At 42.3% G+C, this 18,094-nt stretch overlaps 1 protein-coding gene across 1 annotated transcript in view; it reads right to left on the minus strand.

Annotated features, from left to right (window-relative positions):
* TM7SF3 (transmembrane 7 superfamily member 3) overlaps positions 1-18,094 on the minus strand; it is a 36,111-nt gene that overhangs the window by 5,433 nt on the left and 12,584 nt on the right. The window contains exons 3-9 of the mRNA XM_024733076.1: positions 16,638-16,788; positions 14,708-14,828; positions 13,801-13,972; positions 9,201-9,378; positions 4,261-4,347; positions 2,652-2,732; positions 1,873-2,025 (exon numbers count right to left, since the gene is read on the minus strand). Of these exons, the coding sequence (XP_024588844.1) occupies positions 1,873-2,025; positions 2,652-2,732; positions 4,261-4,347; positions 9,201-9,378; positions 13,801-13,972; positions 14,708-14,828; positions 16,638-16,788 (943 nt within the window). The remainder of the gene's footprint in view (positions 1-1,872; positions 2,026-2,651; positions 2,733-4,260; positions 4,348-9,200; positions 9,379-13,800; positions 13,973-14,707; positions 14,829-16,637; positions 16,789-18,094) is intronic.

Raw genomic sequence — 18,094 nt, forward strand, 5'->3', positions numbered from 1 at the left:
CTCGGCTATAGGTTTGCTAAAATCAGGTCAAAGGGCCTTGGAATGGTCAGTAAACACACAGGTCACCAATTCTCTCTGATCTTGAAAAAAAAAATCTTTAGAGAGCCAACTGCACTCAATATCCTGTGTTCTCAAGAACTGACAGCCTCAAGAGACAGGCATTCTTTTTTTTTTTTTTGAGACAGCTATTCTTATATCTAACATTTTCATCACCTTTAATCTGATATTATTATATAAGAACTAAACATTGTCACAAAAAGGAAATAGCCTAATATTTTTTGTGTGTGTGTGTGTGGTACGCGGGCCTCTCACTGCTGTGGCCTCTCCCGCTGTGGAGCACAGGCTCCGGACACGCAGGCTCAGCGGCCATGGCTCACGGGCCTAGCCGCTCCGCGGCATGTGCGATCCTCCTGGACCGGGGCACCAACCCGTGTCCCCTGCATCGGCAGGCGGACTCTCAACCACTGCGCCACCAGGGAAGCCCGCCTAATACTTTTGAATGTAGATACTCCCTTTTTTTTCTTAATTGAACTATAGTTGATTTACAATGTTGTGTTAGTTTCAGGTGTATAGCAAAAGTGATTCAGTTATACACACACACATATATATATTCTTTTTTGGATTCTTTTCCATTATAGGTTATTACAAGATATTGAATATAGTTCCCATGGTATATAGTAGGGCCTTGTTGTTTATCTATTTTAAATATAGTAGTGGGTAGATACTCCTTTTTTTTGCATTTTTGACAACAAACAAGAAATGTTAAGTTATTGTACAACTGCAAAGTGAAGGGAAACAGAATGGGGCCCCAAAATGTGCCCCTTTGGCATGAGCTGAAAGGCAATCAAGACCCAGCAGATTCAGAAAAACTTTTCTTTCCCTTAACTGCCTAAAAGAATTTAGATCAGGGGCCTGGCCCAGAACGAAAGCAATTACCAGAGATAACTTTTTATCTGAAAGACTTACCTGCATGGCAAACATCTGCTCTTCTTGTTATGTTCCTGTAAACTGCCCTCCTCCCCTTTGAAGCCCCAGACTCCATTCCATTTCTTAGCTCGGGATGGCAGATAAGCCTCAAGTGCTTGACTGCCTTTGAGGCTTATATTTTTATGGGACTCCAGTGGCACGAAATTAAATCTGTTTTTCTCCTATTGATCTGTCTTATGTCAATTTAATTATTAGAGCAGCCAAAGAACCTAGAAGGGTAGAAGGAAAATTTTTCCTCCCCTACAAAGGGAAGTTAACTTACAAGCTAACTAGATTTTAAAAATTGATAGAAATTGAATAACTTAAAAAAATCCCCAGAACCATCCCTTTGCTACTGTCCTAGGATGACTACGAGTAGGTACTTTGGGAATACTCGGGGTTTGGCAAAGGGTGGGAGCAGAGGTTAGGGGTAAAGAGAAGACGGGGGACAAAGCACCAGGTTCCTCAGCTCAGCTGCCATCAGAGCAGCACCAAGTTTATCTGTGGGGTGTATCAGGCTTCTGCTTAAAATTCACTTGAAGAAAGAGTTCCAGGGTTTAACAAATGAAAAACGAAAACCACTATTCTGCCATATATAAAGAATCCCCTTTACCTCCCTTAATTTCAACTAACAGAAACACACACCCACACTGCCCTTATCATGACAAATAGATACAAAGCTACCTCCAAAAACATTCTAGAATTATCTATACAGAGCGCCTTTGAGGAGAGAGGGATTCTTACTGGTACTGACCCTCCCCAAAGTGCCACATTATCAGTGCAAATTTCCAGAACTCTAAGGAGAGGCCCCAAATCCCTGACGAGGGGATATGTGTACTAGAGAGCTGAAGTGAACTCTTTAAACAGTGAACTGAACACACATGACATGAGTTACACATCTCCTACCCAGTGGAGTGAAGAAAGTCACTGATGAGACGAGGAACCCCAGCACTAGTCCAACACACAGCATACAGAGCACGAGGATTCCAAATCGCCACCAAGCAGCTACCAAGAAAATCCCACCGACACTTCCGGCAATGGCTGTCAGAACGAGGCGGACTGCACAGGGAGAGAGGATGAACAGTTAGATCAGAGGAAGCTTTTCCAACCGCACCCTTAGACACACTATACCATTACCAGAGCCAGCCTAGCCTCTCTCTGGGTCAGGCACCGAAGGTGCAGTGAAACCGGCATGGGGAGGCCCTCTCTAGGGAGGGCCCGGTCTGAGGCTGGAAACCAGCCGGGGAGCTAAACCTCCAAGGACTAGTGACAGGCCTGGCTTCGTACAACCTATAATTGGGGCAGAGGAAGGAGGGGTGACAAGCATTCTGTTCAATGTGACAAGGAAGGAGGGGCTGTGTTTGTTTTAAGGTAAAGAAAATCCTAACACTCTGATTGCTGTAAAGGTCATATGGTCAATATACCACACAGCTGGAACACAGGTTTATAATCAATATGGCCCTTCGTTTCCCTCAGTACCAAGGAATTCACCATGTAGATTAAAAACCCGGGAGAGATGGTCTGAGGAGTAGTTTAGAAAAGATGTGTAGAGCACAGGTGGCCAGTTATTTTACACACATAAGAGGATATCACACACAATACTGGTCAAACTGTAGAAGGAAAGGTGGGTGTAAACGGTGCCTTCCTTTTTGAACACTCAATCAAACTATATTATTTTCACTTACCATCATACTTAATCGGCGTCAGTCTTGTAATCAGTATATAAAAGAAGAATCCCATGAAGATAAAGCCTATAAAGAATAGTTCTAGTAGCAAACGACCAAGGAAGGAAAAAAAACAAAAGCTACAGTTAGTAAATGCAATTTAAATGTCTAATCTACAAATACATGCTTCAGTTCCCAGAATTTACACATGAGGGCATTCAGAGAAGAGAAATAATTATCTAAAAGGCAGGAAAGATTCAGAAGTCATTGGGAGTAAATATTATCATTAAATGGGTACAAATTCAAGTATTAACTATTGGATACATCTTCTTGTATATAGGTCAATTTCAATTGGTCAGCTAATTGTTAATTTCATAGCTCATTTTAATGTATTTATACTTCCTACTTAAAACAAAAATAGTACTTCTGTCATTGTGTCTGATCTGAAATTACAGATTAGATTTCAATTCATTACATGAGCAAGAATACAATTTGAAAGGTTAAAAAAAAAATATTCCAAAGCAAAATGTGACTTTTATGTCTTCTTTTAAGTCATCCTTTCCTGTTTAGGATGAACATCAACCATTGTCTTTATCTATAAAAAACCTAGTAATATCTTTGGGACCTTGCATACAGCTTAACAATTAAATTCTGTATTATAGAATCATTCTACACTTTGAGAAATTAAATATTCTTCACAATATTCTCTTCTCAATCAACAAAAAGAGTATAGTAATGGAGGGAAAGGAGTTGCTGCTTCAAATAATTTATTAAAGCAAGTTTGAAGAGTTTTATAAGATCAAGATTATGTTTACTCTCCCCTTGATGCTCATTATACTGCCTGTTAATGAATTATATAAGGATTTTTTTTTTTTTTAGTAACTGCAAACATTATATAAAAGTCAGCCCAGGGCTTCCCTGGTGATGTAGTGGTTGAGAGTCCGCCTGCCGACGCGGGGGACACGGGTTCGTGCCCCGGTCTGGGAAGATCCCACGTGCCGCGGAGCGGGTGGGCCTGTGAGCCACGGCCGCTGGGCCTGCGCGTCCGGAGCCTCCGCAGCGGGAGAGGTCACAACAGTGAGAGGCCCGCGTACCGCAAAAAAAAAAAAGTCAGCCCAATGAATTCAAATCAATTCAATGAGCATAATTCATATTCTACTTCCCCCATTGGGTTTCACTGAGCAGATTGTGGAGTTCCCATTTGCTGTCTGAACCTCCCAGGGTTGTGCAGACATTTCGACCTCCCTGTACTGTACACTGCAGCCTGATTTATACGAAACCATGTCAATCACCACCATCAAAATCCACATATATTTTTACATAGACGTCCTGATTTCTAATTAGTAATCTTTGGTCAACTAGTCAATCTAGCAATTGAAGTTTTGATGCACAAATCAAATTTTGTTCCCCTCTTAATAAGAGAAGGTTGCATTCCATTGCTGAGGAAAGAGAAAAAATCAAAATGCATTGTAATTCAGTAGAATCTTTACTAAAAGACCCCAGCTACAAATCTATAAAGATAGTGGAGGTAGCCAGTTGCTTACTCTCCTTACAGGTCATAAATTCCCCAGCAGCATTTCAGAAAAAAGACCACAAGGCATGTAAATAGCAACTATATTAGACAAAATACCTGTTTTCCAGAATCTGTGTCCAAAGAAACAGATGAAGAGACCAAGCAGGGCAAAAAGAGTGAAGAACACTTTGGTAGATACTCTTCCTAAAAATAATGAAAACTGAGTGCATAATACATCGAATTTGATACTTTGAATCAATATAGAACAAAGCTTCATGAAAAAAAGCAAAGTGAACTGACAATAATTTATTCCATACATGTATTACTTATTTTAAAAACATCTTTGCCACCCCTAATGACTTACTCTATGTGGGAAGTGAATACCAATGGTCGCTGGTGTCACAAAAAGAGAAGTCAGACAACACTGCTTCCTGATGAAGGTCTCCAATGCTACTCATGACACATTTGGGGGAGGGGATGGGGGAGAAGTGGGAAAGGGGGAGGAGAGAGACCATGCCTAAAACAGATAACTGTTTCTTCACAAACTACAAGAAAAAAAGGAGGGTCGGGGGAGGGAGAACGATGGCTTAAAGGGGATTTAAGACACACAAAAACTAAAAACAATGTGCAGACCTCATCTGAAACCTGATTCAAACAAACAAAACTGTGAAAAACAATTAAGAAGTCTGGGAAAATGTAAACACTGGCTGTTAATCTGATGCTATTAAGGAATTATCTTCAATATTTTTCATTGGGACTTGTGCTAATGATACTGTGGCCATATATTTTTAAAAACAGCACTTATCTTTACGATATACATATTGTACTAAAATTTCGTAAGCAAAATGACCATTAGGGACCCACTCTAAAAGAATCCAGTGAAAAGGGGGGGACACAGGTGGGTGTATAACTGCAACAGGATAACGGCCATGAATCAAAATTGCTAAGGCGGGATAATGATATACGGATGGAAAACTGAAGGTTTCCATCACAAAAGATTTTAACCAAAACTCACATTAAATTAAAGAAGATGTATTATTCTATAAGTAACACATGAACAAATTACCACCAATCTTCTCAATTATACATGTTGCTTTGGATAAACATGTAGTGTAATAACTAATGATGAAGCACAATATGCTCCCTGATGCCGAAGAATCCAAACCCTGTGATCCTCGATCGGCACAAACTTAAATAGAAAAAACAGGATTCGAAAGACAAGCCCTATTGAAGGGAAAAACAGATCCACTAAATTCACCACCATCATGACACCTTTGAGATAAACACAAGAAAGTCATCCCCGAACTAAAAACAAAAACAAAGCACCTACGGAAACTCATGTGAAGTGTTACAAACGGACCACAAGTCAAAACACATAAAAGGGGCTTCCCTGGTGGCGCAGTGGTTGAGAATCTGCCTGCCAGTGCAGGGGACACGGGTTCGAGCCCTGGTCCGGGAGGATCCCATGTGCCGCGGAGCAACTAGGCCCGTGAGCCACAACTACTGATCCTGCGCGCCTGGGGCCTGTGCTCTGGAACAAGAGAGGCCGGGATAGTGAGAGGCCCGCGGGCCGCGATGAAGAGTGGCCCCCGCTTGCCGCAACTAGAGAAAGCCCTCGCACAGAAACAAAGACCCAACACAGCAAAAATAAATTAATTAATTAAAAACAAAAGTACCAATGCCACCGTGGATGTGAGGATTAAATTAGTCAATGCTTTAAAAAAAACAACACCACACACACACACATAAAATTCTTGAGTGTTCAGATGGATACCATGAAGACCTACATTTAGATAAGGAACACAAGACAGAAGACCACCATTTGCAGGGCATAAAATATACCTACATATCAGTTTCTCTGAGAATGAAGAGCTCAAAAGAAAGATGAAATGAGAGTTACTGCAACATCCTGCTCATTTCAGACCTGCGGCTGACAGCAGTTCTACGATTCAATCCTTACAGCAAAAACATGCAGTTCAGTGGGATAATGTTTTTCAAGTGAAAATCTAGCAGAAGTTTCCAGCAAGTGGTACAGTCACCAAAGACAGCATCCCAAGAAAAACTGGCACACACAGTTAGATATGTTCCTCCAGGACATTAGACAGCAGAGAGGAACTAAGTAGAATCTCGGATCACAGTACCAGGAAGGAAGGAGAGAAAAAGTTAAACATAGAAGTAAAGCCCGAGAGGAGAGATTTCATAAGTAGAATCTAGAGACAACACAAGGTACGAATTCTGGGGAAAATGAAGACAAAGGGGTGAGTGAGAGGGGAAGACACAGGGAAGCCAGTGTTTAGTGTTTTTAATCATGACGGAATCACTATAGCTATGACAGAGGCCAAGGTTTTAATTAAAAGGCAATGTGAGGCTTCCCTGGTGGCGCAGTGGTTGAGAGTCCGCCTGCTAATGCAGGGGACATGGGTTTGAGCCCTAGTCTGGGAGGATCCCACATGCCGCGGAGCAACTGGGCCCGTGAGCCACAACTACTGAGCCTGTGCTCCGCGCAACAAGAGAGGCCGCGACAGTGAGAGGCCCACGCACCGTGATGAAGAGTGGCCCCCTGCTCGCCGCAACTAGAGAGAGCCCTCGCGCAGAAACAAAGACCCAACACAGCCAAAAATAAATAAATAAATTTTAAAATATTTAAAAAAAAAAAAAAAAGGCCACGTGGGTCCATCCGCCCTACTCCAAGCTCAGGAAAGGCATCCTAGTGTCCATCGAGCTCGAAGACAAAAGCCACAGAACCCAACTCCGAGCTGGAGGAACAGTAGGATGGGACCTTTCCCTCCCCTCCGTCTAACGTGGGAAGACAGGTCCCAGAGCTCACTCTCATTAGGAGGGGCCCTGGTGCAAAGAGTTTGAGGGAAAGGAAACGGAGGAACCCAGACAAGATACAGCCCATCAGTCAAAAACGCAGAACTTATATCTGCCTGGTCTCTTGTATTGTATCTCTCAAGGATCTTGTGCGTGGCAGTGGAAGACTGGGCAGGATACAGAAGACAGCAAACATTAAACCCTGGCTTGAACCCAACCGACAGACTTCATTCTTTAGAGCAAAACTCCTTGAAAGAGTTGTTTGAACTCTTTCCAATTTCTTTCCTATTTGTTCTTGAACATACTCGAGTCAGGCTACCCTGAAATGCTCTCACTGGCACCTGTGGCCTCCATGTTGCTAAATCCAGTGGTCATTTTCCAGTCTCTTTCTCAGCTGCCCTGTCAGCAGCCTCTGACCCAGGTGATCACTGTCTCTTCCTCTAAACACTTTCTTCTCTTAGCTACAAAAAACACTTTCCTTTTACCAATCTGGTTGCTCCTTCTGAGTCTCCATGGTGAGATCTTCTTCAATTTCCTGATCTCAATAATCACTGGAGCACCCAGGGCTCAGTCCTTAGACCCCCTCCCTCTCCTACAGCTATAAATATAAAAGGAATGATAAACATGGAAAAATGCCATTTGGCAACCGGCTGGTAATAAATGTTTCAGGCAAAGCTCACCAGATGCTAAAGCCAGCAGTGAAGAGTTTGAGAAACGACTATTTACCTGTACTCAAAGTATCTCCCCAAAAGATACTTAAAGGGGAAAATAGTTACTACACAGTGGAGAAACCTGGCCGACACTCCTAACCAAGTAATCAGGGTTACTACCGCCAGTAACGGAAAACACAGCTATCAGGTGCCTCTAGAGAAGGACACATTATCACTTCTTTTGTTTACCTACAAAAATTCATAATCTGAACTTAGTCACAAGGAAACATCAGATAAACCCAAATTGAGGATGTTCTACAAAAATAAATAACCTGTACTCCTCAAAAAGGTAAAGGTTTTGAAAGACAAAAACAGACTAAGAAATTGTGCTAGATGCAGGAAGATAAAAGAGACAGTTTAATGCAACACGTGATCATGAAGTGGACCCTCGACCAGAAAAAACATTTTTCTTCTGGTTATAAGGGACATTGGTGGAGTAACTAGTGAAATCTGATAACATCTGTAGGTTAAATAACAGTACTATATCAATGCTAATTTTGTGATTTGATAGTTTTACTAGTTACATAAGGAAATAAATAGAAACATTTAAGGGCCAAAGGGTCTCTATGTCTGCAACTTGCTCTCAAATGCTTCAGGAAAAAAATGTATATATATGTGTACACAGAGAGAAAGAATAAAAAGCAAACAGCGTAACGCGGTAACTAACATCTGAGGACCATCGGTGAAGACTATGCAGAATTCTCTGAACCATTTCTGCATCTTTTCTGTGAAACTGTTTCAAAATAAGATGCTAAACACACATAAACAGAAAGATCTTACAGCAGCCCCACTGCCAGCGCCCTCTCTCTCCTGGACACTACGATGATCAATCTCCCTATTTCTGCTCTTGCCCTTGATTTTTCTCAAACAAAACAAAACAAAGCGGCCAGAGTGATCCCATTGAAACACGAATCCGCACCATCTGCTCAAGCTCTCCAACGCCTTTTCGTTGCTCTCAGAATAAAAGCTATAGACCAAACTGGGACCTGCGAGGCCGCCCGCTCCAGCAGCCACACGAGGCAGGCTCGCAGCTGAGGGCCTCTGCGCTGGCTGTCCCCTCAGCCTGGCACCCCCCCCCCCTGCCCCCCCCCCACCCCGGTGACACGTCCATGGCTCCCTGCCTCGCCCTGGGTCTTTATCCTAATGCTACCTGTTCAGCAAGGACTTCCCGAGCCATGCTTTCTCAAATTCTCTCGCCCTCACTGGTTATCTCCCTTTCCTACTTAATTCTTGCTTCTTTACCCTCGTTATGTATCTCACATACGATGTATTTCACAAATGTATCTTGTGAAAGATCCATTTTCCCACTAAGATGCAGGCTGCAGGAGGGCTAGTATTTTGTCTGTTTTGTCCACTGCTCTATCCCAGTGCCTAGAACAGAAAGTGGAGTAACTGGACGGGCTGAGGAGGCATGTGCTGAGTGCATGAATGAATGAGACAAAAGCACTTCTAAATATCCTTAAGTTCTGTACTAGTTGATAAAGATCCGCAAAGCCAAAGAAGAATTTTCACAGTTGAAATCCACATACTCACCAAGGGAAGAACAATTATCCTCCCCTGCCTCAAAGCTGCAAGCGTAGGTGTGAGCAGGGACGTAAGCTGCAGACGTATTTAGAAATGGATCCCTAACGATGACGTTGTAAATGACACCTTGTCCCCGGAGGGAGGAGAAAGAAACACTTGTCTTATCATCAGCTGTTAGGGTAACCACCTGAAGCCAAAAATAATGCATGATTAGTGTTTAGATTAAAAAAAGCAAACCCCCGTTCTCCACAGCCTCTCCAGCATTTATTGTTTGTAGATTTTTTGATGGTGGCCGTTGTGACCAGTGTGAGGTGGTATCTCACTGCAGCTCTGATCTGCATTTCTCTAATAATTAGTGATGTTGAGCATCTTTTCATGTGCCTCTTGGCCATCGGCATGTCTTCTTGCACTGTTGGTGGGAAAGTAAATCCATACAGCTACTATGGAGGTTCCTTAAAAAACTAAAAACAGAACTACCATATGACCCAGCAATCCTACTACTGGACATATACACTGAGAAAACCATAATTCAAAAGACTCATGCACCCCAATGTTCATTGCAGCATTATTTACAATAGCCAGGATATGGAGGCAACCTAAATGTCCATCAACAGATGAATGGATAAAGAAGATGTGGTACATATATACAATGGAATATTACTCAGCCATAAAAAGGAACGGAATTGGGTCATTTGTAGAGATGTGGATGGACCTAGAGTCTGTCATACAGAGTGAAGTAAGTCAGAAAGAGAAAAACAAATATCTCATATTAATGCATATATGTGGAATCTAGAAAAATGGTATAGATGATCTTATTTGTAAAGCAGAAATAGAGACACAGATGTAGAAAACAAACATATGGATACCAAGGGGGAAGGGGGGGGATGAATTGGGAGATTGGGATTGACATATATACACTACTGATACTGTGTATAAAATAGATAACTAATGAGAACCTACTGTATAGCACAGGGAACTCTACTCTATGCTCTGTGGTGACCTAAATGAGAAGGAAATCCAGAAAAGAGGGGATATATGTATACGTATAGCTGATTCACTTTGCTGTAAAGTAGAAACCAACACAACATTGTAAAGCAACTATACTCCAATAAAAATTAATTTAAAAAAAACCCCACAAGCTTTTCTATTATAACCCCACCTACTTGTGCTATTAAGTTCTAATATGAAAGTACAATTCTTGTTTAAAATATACACTAGCCCATTTGGCTTTTTTAAAACAATTTATTAAAGTATAGTCGATTTACAAAGTTGTGTTAATTTCTGCTGTACAGCAAAGTGATTCAGTTAAACATACATATATATATATATATTCTTTTTCATATTCTTTTCCACTATGGTTTATCACAGGATATTGAATATAGTTCCCTGTGCTATCCATCCTACATGTAAATAGTTTGTCAACCCATTTGACTTTGTCAAGAGATTGTCCTGCACAGTCTGTACGTGTTGATATGAACAAGCTCTTACACAAAATGCGTCTAAAGATTTTGTATATGTTAATAATTTAAGTAAAATGTGATATAAATAAATGATTTAAGTAAAATGCACTAGTTAGGACAAAGAAAGGAATTTTTGTCTCGTCTGCTAGACTGTAAATGACGTAAGGGCGGGAACCTTATTGATCCTGCTCACTAGTGTCCCCTCAGTAATTAGCACAGAGTAAGTGTCCAACAAACGTGAGCGGTCACTGCGAGCTACAGAGCTGACGTAGGCCGTGTGGGTTAACGTCTCACAGAGAGCAGCCACTTACCTTTGTCCTTAGCAGGCTCTGAAATAAGAAAAATCACATACAGCTGTGCTGCCCTGTAGCCCTTCACTTCAAAAATTCCCTTTTAAAGGTTGTTTGTTAAATAGGGGATAAATATAATAGGAGAAACAAAGGCCCCACGTAGCCCTAATACACAGATATGTTCCTACTAACAGAAGGGAGAAAAGGAAATGTTTGCGTTTCAGGAGTAAATAATCAGGAGCCTCTTAGAAAACTTCTACTGTTTAAATATAGTGCTTAGCCTTCAAAACTATGTTTTCTGGGGCTTCCCTGGTGGCGCAGTGGTTGACAGTCCGCCTGCCGATGCAGGGGACACGGGTTCGTGCCCCGGTCCGGGAAGATCCCACATGCCGCGGAGCGGCTGGGCCCGTGAGCCATGGCCGCTGAGCCTGTGCGTCCGGAGCCTGTGCTCCTCAACGGGAGAGGCCACAACAGTGAGAGGCCCACATATCGCAAAAAATATATATATGTGTGTGTTCTGGGCAAAAGATTGGTCAAGTCCAACAGAATGTTAAGAATAATACAATGAAAACATTATACACCCCACTTAGATTCAACAGCTGTTCTTACTTTAGCGGATTTGCTTCTCTGTCCCTCCCTCCTGATCCTCCCCACCCCACATATATATATAGTTTTTGGCTGAACCACTTTAAAGTAAGTTACAGGAATCATGACATTTCACTTCTAAATACTTCAGCATGCATGTCCTAACACAGTGTTTCTCAGACTTAATAGCCTATGAATCACTGGGGAGCTTGTTAAAATTCAGATTCTGATTCTGCTGGTCAGAGGAGGTACCTGAGATTCTGCTTTTCTAAGAATCTCTCAGGTGATGCAACGCTATGCATTCATCCACCACACTTTGAATAGCAAGGTACTAAGTACAAGGATATTCTCCTATGTGCTCACAATACCTTAGCTCACCTAAGAAAATTAATAATTTCTTATTATCTAATACACGGTCCATATTCAAATTTTCCCAGATGTCTTTTATAGCTTTTCTACCCCTTAACCAAGATCCAACCAAGTTTCACGTATGATGTTTATCTCCAATTTCTGCAATCCAGAATCACCTTTGAAAGATTAAGGAAGTTATTTTACAGATCACTCCACAACCTGAATTTATCAGATTGTGCTCAAGATGTCTAACTTGTACTTTGATCCTAGGCATTTCTTGTAAACAGGAACTCCTATAAACAGGGACTCAAGTTAAACCTGTTTCGCTAGAATATTCCATAGGCTATGGCGATAAAGTCAGCCTACATTCACATGAGCACATAATGCAGGTTCACCTCCTATCAGCAAAGCTAACTCTGACCACATGGATAAGGTAGAGACCATCGGATCACTCCACTCTGAAAGTAGTTTTCCCTTTGCAATAAGAATTAATCTGAGGGTGCTTTTTAGGTATCCTGGGAATATCCTTCCCCCCAACACTCTTTCACCTGGTGATCCTTGCCTGAATTATTTCACTAAGGGTCAGAAAATGGAGATCTTCTCATTCTATTATTCCTTCTACATTTACTAGCTGGCATTCTTCTGTAAAGCAGAACTTTCTCTTATCAACCGGGAGTGAATTACAGATCCTCCTTTTAAAAAGGCAGGGTAAGTTCCTTCCCTTTATTAATTTTCAGAGTATAATTTCGTGTACGTTGCTCCAACGGTAGCAACTGAGCATTTTTCCTTTTTCTTTTTTTAGTATCAGTATGGACGTGTTTTTGTTTATTCAAGGCATAATCCATCACGTTCTCTTTGATGACTGAATTGTCCCAGAGATGGCCAGTGTGAGCCGCTTCAAACAGGCTCCAGGGACTTCCGTGGTGGTCCAATGGCTAAGACTTCGCCTTCCAATGCAGGGGATGCAGGTTCACTCCCTGGTCAGGGAGCTAAGATCCCACATGCCTCACGGCCATAAAACCAAAACATAAAACAGAAGCAATACTGTAGCAAATTCAATACTTTAAAAATGGTCCACATCAAAAAAAATCCAAAGAAAACAAAAACCAACCAGAAAAAGCAGGCTCCAGAGTCTTCTTGACATGCCGTCATTAGTCGTTGAATGTTTCCTTGAATTCTGGCACGCGATATTCTAGCTCTTAACCAAAAGTTAAGAAGTGAACTAAAAAGACCCTGTTATAAGAATTCTTACATTCTTCCTAAGAATAAAAATGGTCTTCAAAATTTCCTATGTACAAAGGCAAACTTTGCCAATAGAGCTTCCTAATTGGTGAATGAGCACAATGAGTGATGCTGATTCCATAGCTCTGGGGTGGAGCCTAAGAGTCTGCGACTCTAACCAACTCCCAGATGATGCCAAGGCTGCTGGCCTGTCCCCACCCTTGGAGTCACAAGAGTTTTCAGGGGTTTCAAAAGCTCGAAGAAAACTTTTGCTGCAAGTTAGAAACTTTGCGTTTGGGTTTAAATATTAAAGGTAACGTATATATCCTTAAACAGCTTCACATTATTTTTTCTCAAAACACTATAACCTTTAGACTTGCCAAATTTTTTTAATCTAATAGTTATGGGAGCACATAGAAAATGACCACCGACTTCCATCCATAGCTCAAGATGAACAGTCATAGATGTAGCTGCAACTAAAATATAACAAAATTTACATGCGTCTCCTCAAAAGCCAACGTTACTTAGGGATATCACTAGCAATGACTCCCAAGGTGATAATGAAATAGAGAAAAAGTGAGAATCCCAGAAAAACCAAGAAAACAGTTTAAAAGAAAAAAAAGCTCCTGGTAGCTTCTCCCCTTCTCAACTCTTACAAAGGTGTCACAGTCTGGCTACACAAATTATGAGAGTCAGATTTACCTTGAGAGCACTGGCCTGCACCTGAGGCACCTCAGCCATCCTCTGCAGGTGCCTTAGCAACGCCTCTTCAGTGAGGTCGTTCTCCGGCAAAAAATACTGATAGACGTCATACTGTAACCTCCACCTGGAGTCCTGGCCCGTCTTGACGTCACACGGCGGAGCATCTGCGCCTCTAAAGTCAACCAACAAAACTGAACATCAGTCTCTTGGGCTGCAAGTCTCATCTATAAAAAGGAACCAAAAGCTGGAACTTCAAACTTCTGCAACAACGATTCCAAGTTTGGCACCACCAAGAAAGGAGAGGCAGTATGTATGGTTACATAACCAGATGTATCAATCAGGTTGAGTCAACTGCCCGCTTTGCTACTCGTTGGCTGTGTGTATGTGGGCAAGTCACTTAATCTCAACAACCCTTAGGGGGCCTTTCTGTAAAATAAGAACAGCAGCCCCTTCTTCATAAAATTAGGATTAAATGACAACACACCGCACTTAGCAGGACCATGGATGATACACAGGGAGCATTTCAAATGTTAGCTATCATTACTATTAAAGTTTAGGGCAGAATGTTAATTAAAATAATAAGATGCTTACAAAAAATATGAGTGTTTCATGCCTCCAGAATGTTTTCTATGTTTAAAACTCTTTACAAAAACTAAGATGTACTTCTAAGCTCATAATAAAGGCTCAACATCTGGCTCTTCCTAAGAATGAAGGGAAACAACATTAACTGTAAATGACAGCTCGAGTATTAGTAACAAAGCTTAAATTACTTCCATTCCAAAAAAAAATTAAGCAATTCAATTTTGCTAAAGAGAAACTATGGATTTTGAGAGAATTTACTCAGTCTACACAACAGCGAGCAATGCACGTCCTAAAAGGAGTTTTAGGAGTCAGGAGACAGACATACCTCGCATGACCTAGGTTTGCTGGAGCAAATTTGATAGTTGTTTCAAAGAAATTATACTCCAGGTAAATGTTGGAATCGATATCTAAATCAAACTCCAAATTACAACCACCAGGGATAGGATCTGGATGGAAAACAAGTAAGTTACTTAACATAGAATTCTTATATATTCAAACCACACTCAGAAAAACAGAACCCCACCCCTTATAAGAACTCCCAATATAGAAGTTAAATAGACGGCTTCTGGTTTTGTACTACCTCATGGACTAAGGGTAAAGTTAACTGAGGTTACGGGCTGTGGAACAGGGATTAGAAGACCTTTTCTGTAAAGGGCCAGATAGTAAATATTTTAGAGGCTTTTCAGACTCCATGGTCTCTGTGGCAACTACTCAACCCTGCTCTTGTGGCAGGAAAGCAGCCACAGATGATACGGAATCGAATGGGCTGTGTTCTTTTGTTTTTTTTTTTAAGTATCGGATTTTTAGTTGCTTTTCTTTTTTTTTTTAATATTTATTTATTTATTTGGCTGTGCCAGGTCTTAGTTGCAGCACATGGTATATTAGTTGCAGCGTGCAGGATCTAGTTCCCTGACCAGGGATAGAACCTGGGCCCCCTGCATTGTTTTTTTTTTTTGCGGTTACGCGGGCCTCTCACTGTTGCGGCCTCTCCCGTTGCGGAGCACAGGCTCCAGACGCGCAGGCTCAGCGGCCATGGCTCACGGGCCCAGCCGCTCCGCGGCATGTGGGATCTTCCCAGACCGGGGCACGAACCCGCGTCCCCTGCATCGGCAGGCGGACTCTCAACCACTGCGCCACCAGGGAAGCCCGGGAGCACAGAGTCTTAACCACTGGACCACCAGGGAAGTCCCTGGGCTATGTTCTAATAAGACTTTATGTACAAAACAGGCAACGAGCTGGATTTGTCTTGCACTCTGGAGTTTGCCAATCTCTGCACTAGAGTTAAAAAGGTCAGAAGAGGCAGAGATTCTTAAGCTGGCGTCCAAGAGTGGGTTTCAGGGGCTCCATGAACACCTTGAAATTGTATGCCAAATGTTGAATGTGTGCCTTCCCTACATAGAGAAGTTTTTATTAGATTTTAGTATACAGAAGAAGGGTGTCCACTTTTCACATGAGTCTTTCAACAGGGAGGAAGATGGTGTCATCCTCATTGCTGGAAGTCTTTGTGTATATATAAAAGAGTAAAAATTTTAAAATCTCAAGAACCCCAAGACCACGTATTAGAATAGCATATGTATAATTAAACAGAAAATAAATTTGGGGTATTTAAGTTACATTAATAATGTGGTTAAGGGCTTCCCTGGTGGCACAGTGGTTGAGAGTCCGCCTGCCGATGCAGGGGACGCGGGTTCGTGCCCCGGTCCGGGAGGATCCCACATGCCGCGGAGCGGCTGGGCCCGTGAGCCATGGCCTGCACGTCCAGAGCCTGTGCTCTGTGACGGGAGAGGCCACAACAGTGAGAGGCCCGCATACCACAAAAAAAAAAAAAAACAAAACAAAACTCGCTATGTTCCTCAGCATAGACGGCAAACCTCACATTGTACACCAGGCCCTTCACACCCTGGCTCCAGCCACACCCACTGTTCACCATCCTCCAAACACCCCATTCTTCTTCCACGTCTTCCTCGGCCTCCGATAACCAACTAATGTGTGAAGGACCATGCCTTGTCTTTCTGTTACAGCTTCTCCAAGGGCTCCTTAAATGTTTTCCAAATGAATAAATGTGTTCTCCTATTCCCTACCTGGGCTTTCAGTCATCATGCTAATTCTCTGACTCCCCTGCTGTTAATACCTTTCTGACTCAAGGTATTGTACTTATAATAAACACTTTTAATAGGATTATAGTTTCCCCTAAATTTTCACACACAAGTCCCGCATTCTGGAGAGTAACGGGGAGTCGACAATAGAAAGGTTACCGCTTTCCGAGTAGGAGAGTGGAATGGCCACATTTTGGACAGGCTCAGGGTCTGAAGTCTCCAAGTGCCAAGTGCATATACTCTGCTCTGGTCTAAGAATGAAAACCAGTCCTTTGTCAGTGCCTGTTCCCGAGGCATTGGGAAGGAGAGTCTGCAATAAGGAAAGAAGAGTCATCATGAATTGGGAGTTGAGCAGAGTGCTTAAATTTTGGAGTGGATCTAGGGTGCATGCCCTACTCCAAAGCTTCTCAAAGCAAAAAGGAATAAAAACAGATCCTCCTTAGATAATTAAAGAATTCTTTTCACCTCTATGTGCACGTGACCACACATACATGTGAAGGAACTATTTAAAATATACATCTTTGATCAGGGATAGCAGATACACAGAAAAATCCCCAAGCTTTTCAATCCTCTCAGTTAGGATCTACTATGTCAAGTGCTAAGACTACTGGGTTAAGGACTACTGTGTGAATGACAAAACTAAAACAATTTAGTAATGAGTCTGATGTCCTTTATTCAAAGGAGAACAACCCATGGGCTGGGGGAGGACAGCGCCTCACCAGCTGTGGAGTCCTGTTCCCAAGGGATGTGGGGCATGAACTAGTTTTTTAGAGCATTAGAAGGGCATGCTTGGCTAGGTCAGGATTTCCATAAAAGTCGAGAGGGTCCTGTTTTCTAGGCTAAGCTGAGCTGGAAGATTGTGGTCAGTGTAAGTTAGGTTTCCTTGACAGGGGTTCCCTGTAAGTGCAGGCTGACTTAGGTTTAGATTTGTGACATGGACCAAGCCATTGGGGCAGCCTCCATTTGTGGTCCCGATATACAAATTAACTTGACCACTACCAAGACAAAAACATAAGCTCTGCCCCCAAAGAGTTCAGTTCTTGGAAAGCTTTTTTAAAAAACTGAGTTGTAATTAGCATATTATAAATTACACATAAAGTATACTAACGGTAGGTTTTGGTAAATGTAGGCACCTTTGACACCATCACCACAACCAAGACAGTGAACACACAGATCACCTTCTTTGTGCCCTGCTCTAACCCTTCCTCACACCCCAGCCACTCTCCCATCCCCTGCCCCCATCTGCTGGGAAAGCTTTTTGAATAACGAAGTACTAAGTTAAGAGGTAGCAGATTCAGAGTGTTTTCTTAAAGCTAAGGAAATAGAAAGAAAAAAGTGCCAGATGGGTTTCAATTTGACAAGCGTAAAAGAGAATGACCCAAATACTAAGTGAGGAACTACAGGGTCAGCAGTTTCAAAGAAATAACTGCTGGGCTTCCCTGGTGGCGCAGCGATTGAGAGTCCGCCTGCCGATGCAGGGGACACGGGTTCGTGTCCCGGTCCGGGAGGATCCCACATGCCGCGGAGAGGCTGGGCCCCTGAGCCATGGCCGCTGAGCCTGCACGTCCGGAGCCTGTGCTCCGCAACGGGAGAGGCCACAACAGTGAGAAGACCCA

Source organism: Neophocaena asiaeorientalis, unplaced genomic scaffold (genome assembly GCF_003031525.2).
Source record: "Neophocaena asiaeorientalis asiaeorientalis breed wild unplaced genomic scaffold, Neophocaena_asiaeorientalis_V1.1 scaffold150, whole genome shotgun sequence".
In the NCBI taxonomy this organism is placed as follows: domain Eukaryota; kingdom Metazoa; phylum Chordata; class Mammalia; order Artiodactyla; family Phocoenidae; genus Neophocaena; species Neophocaena asiaeorientalis.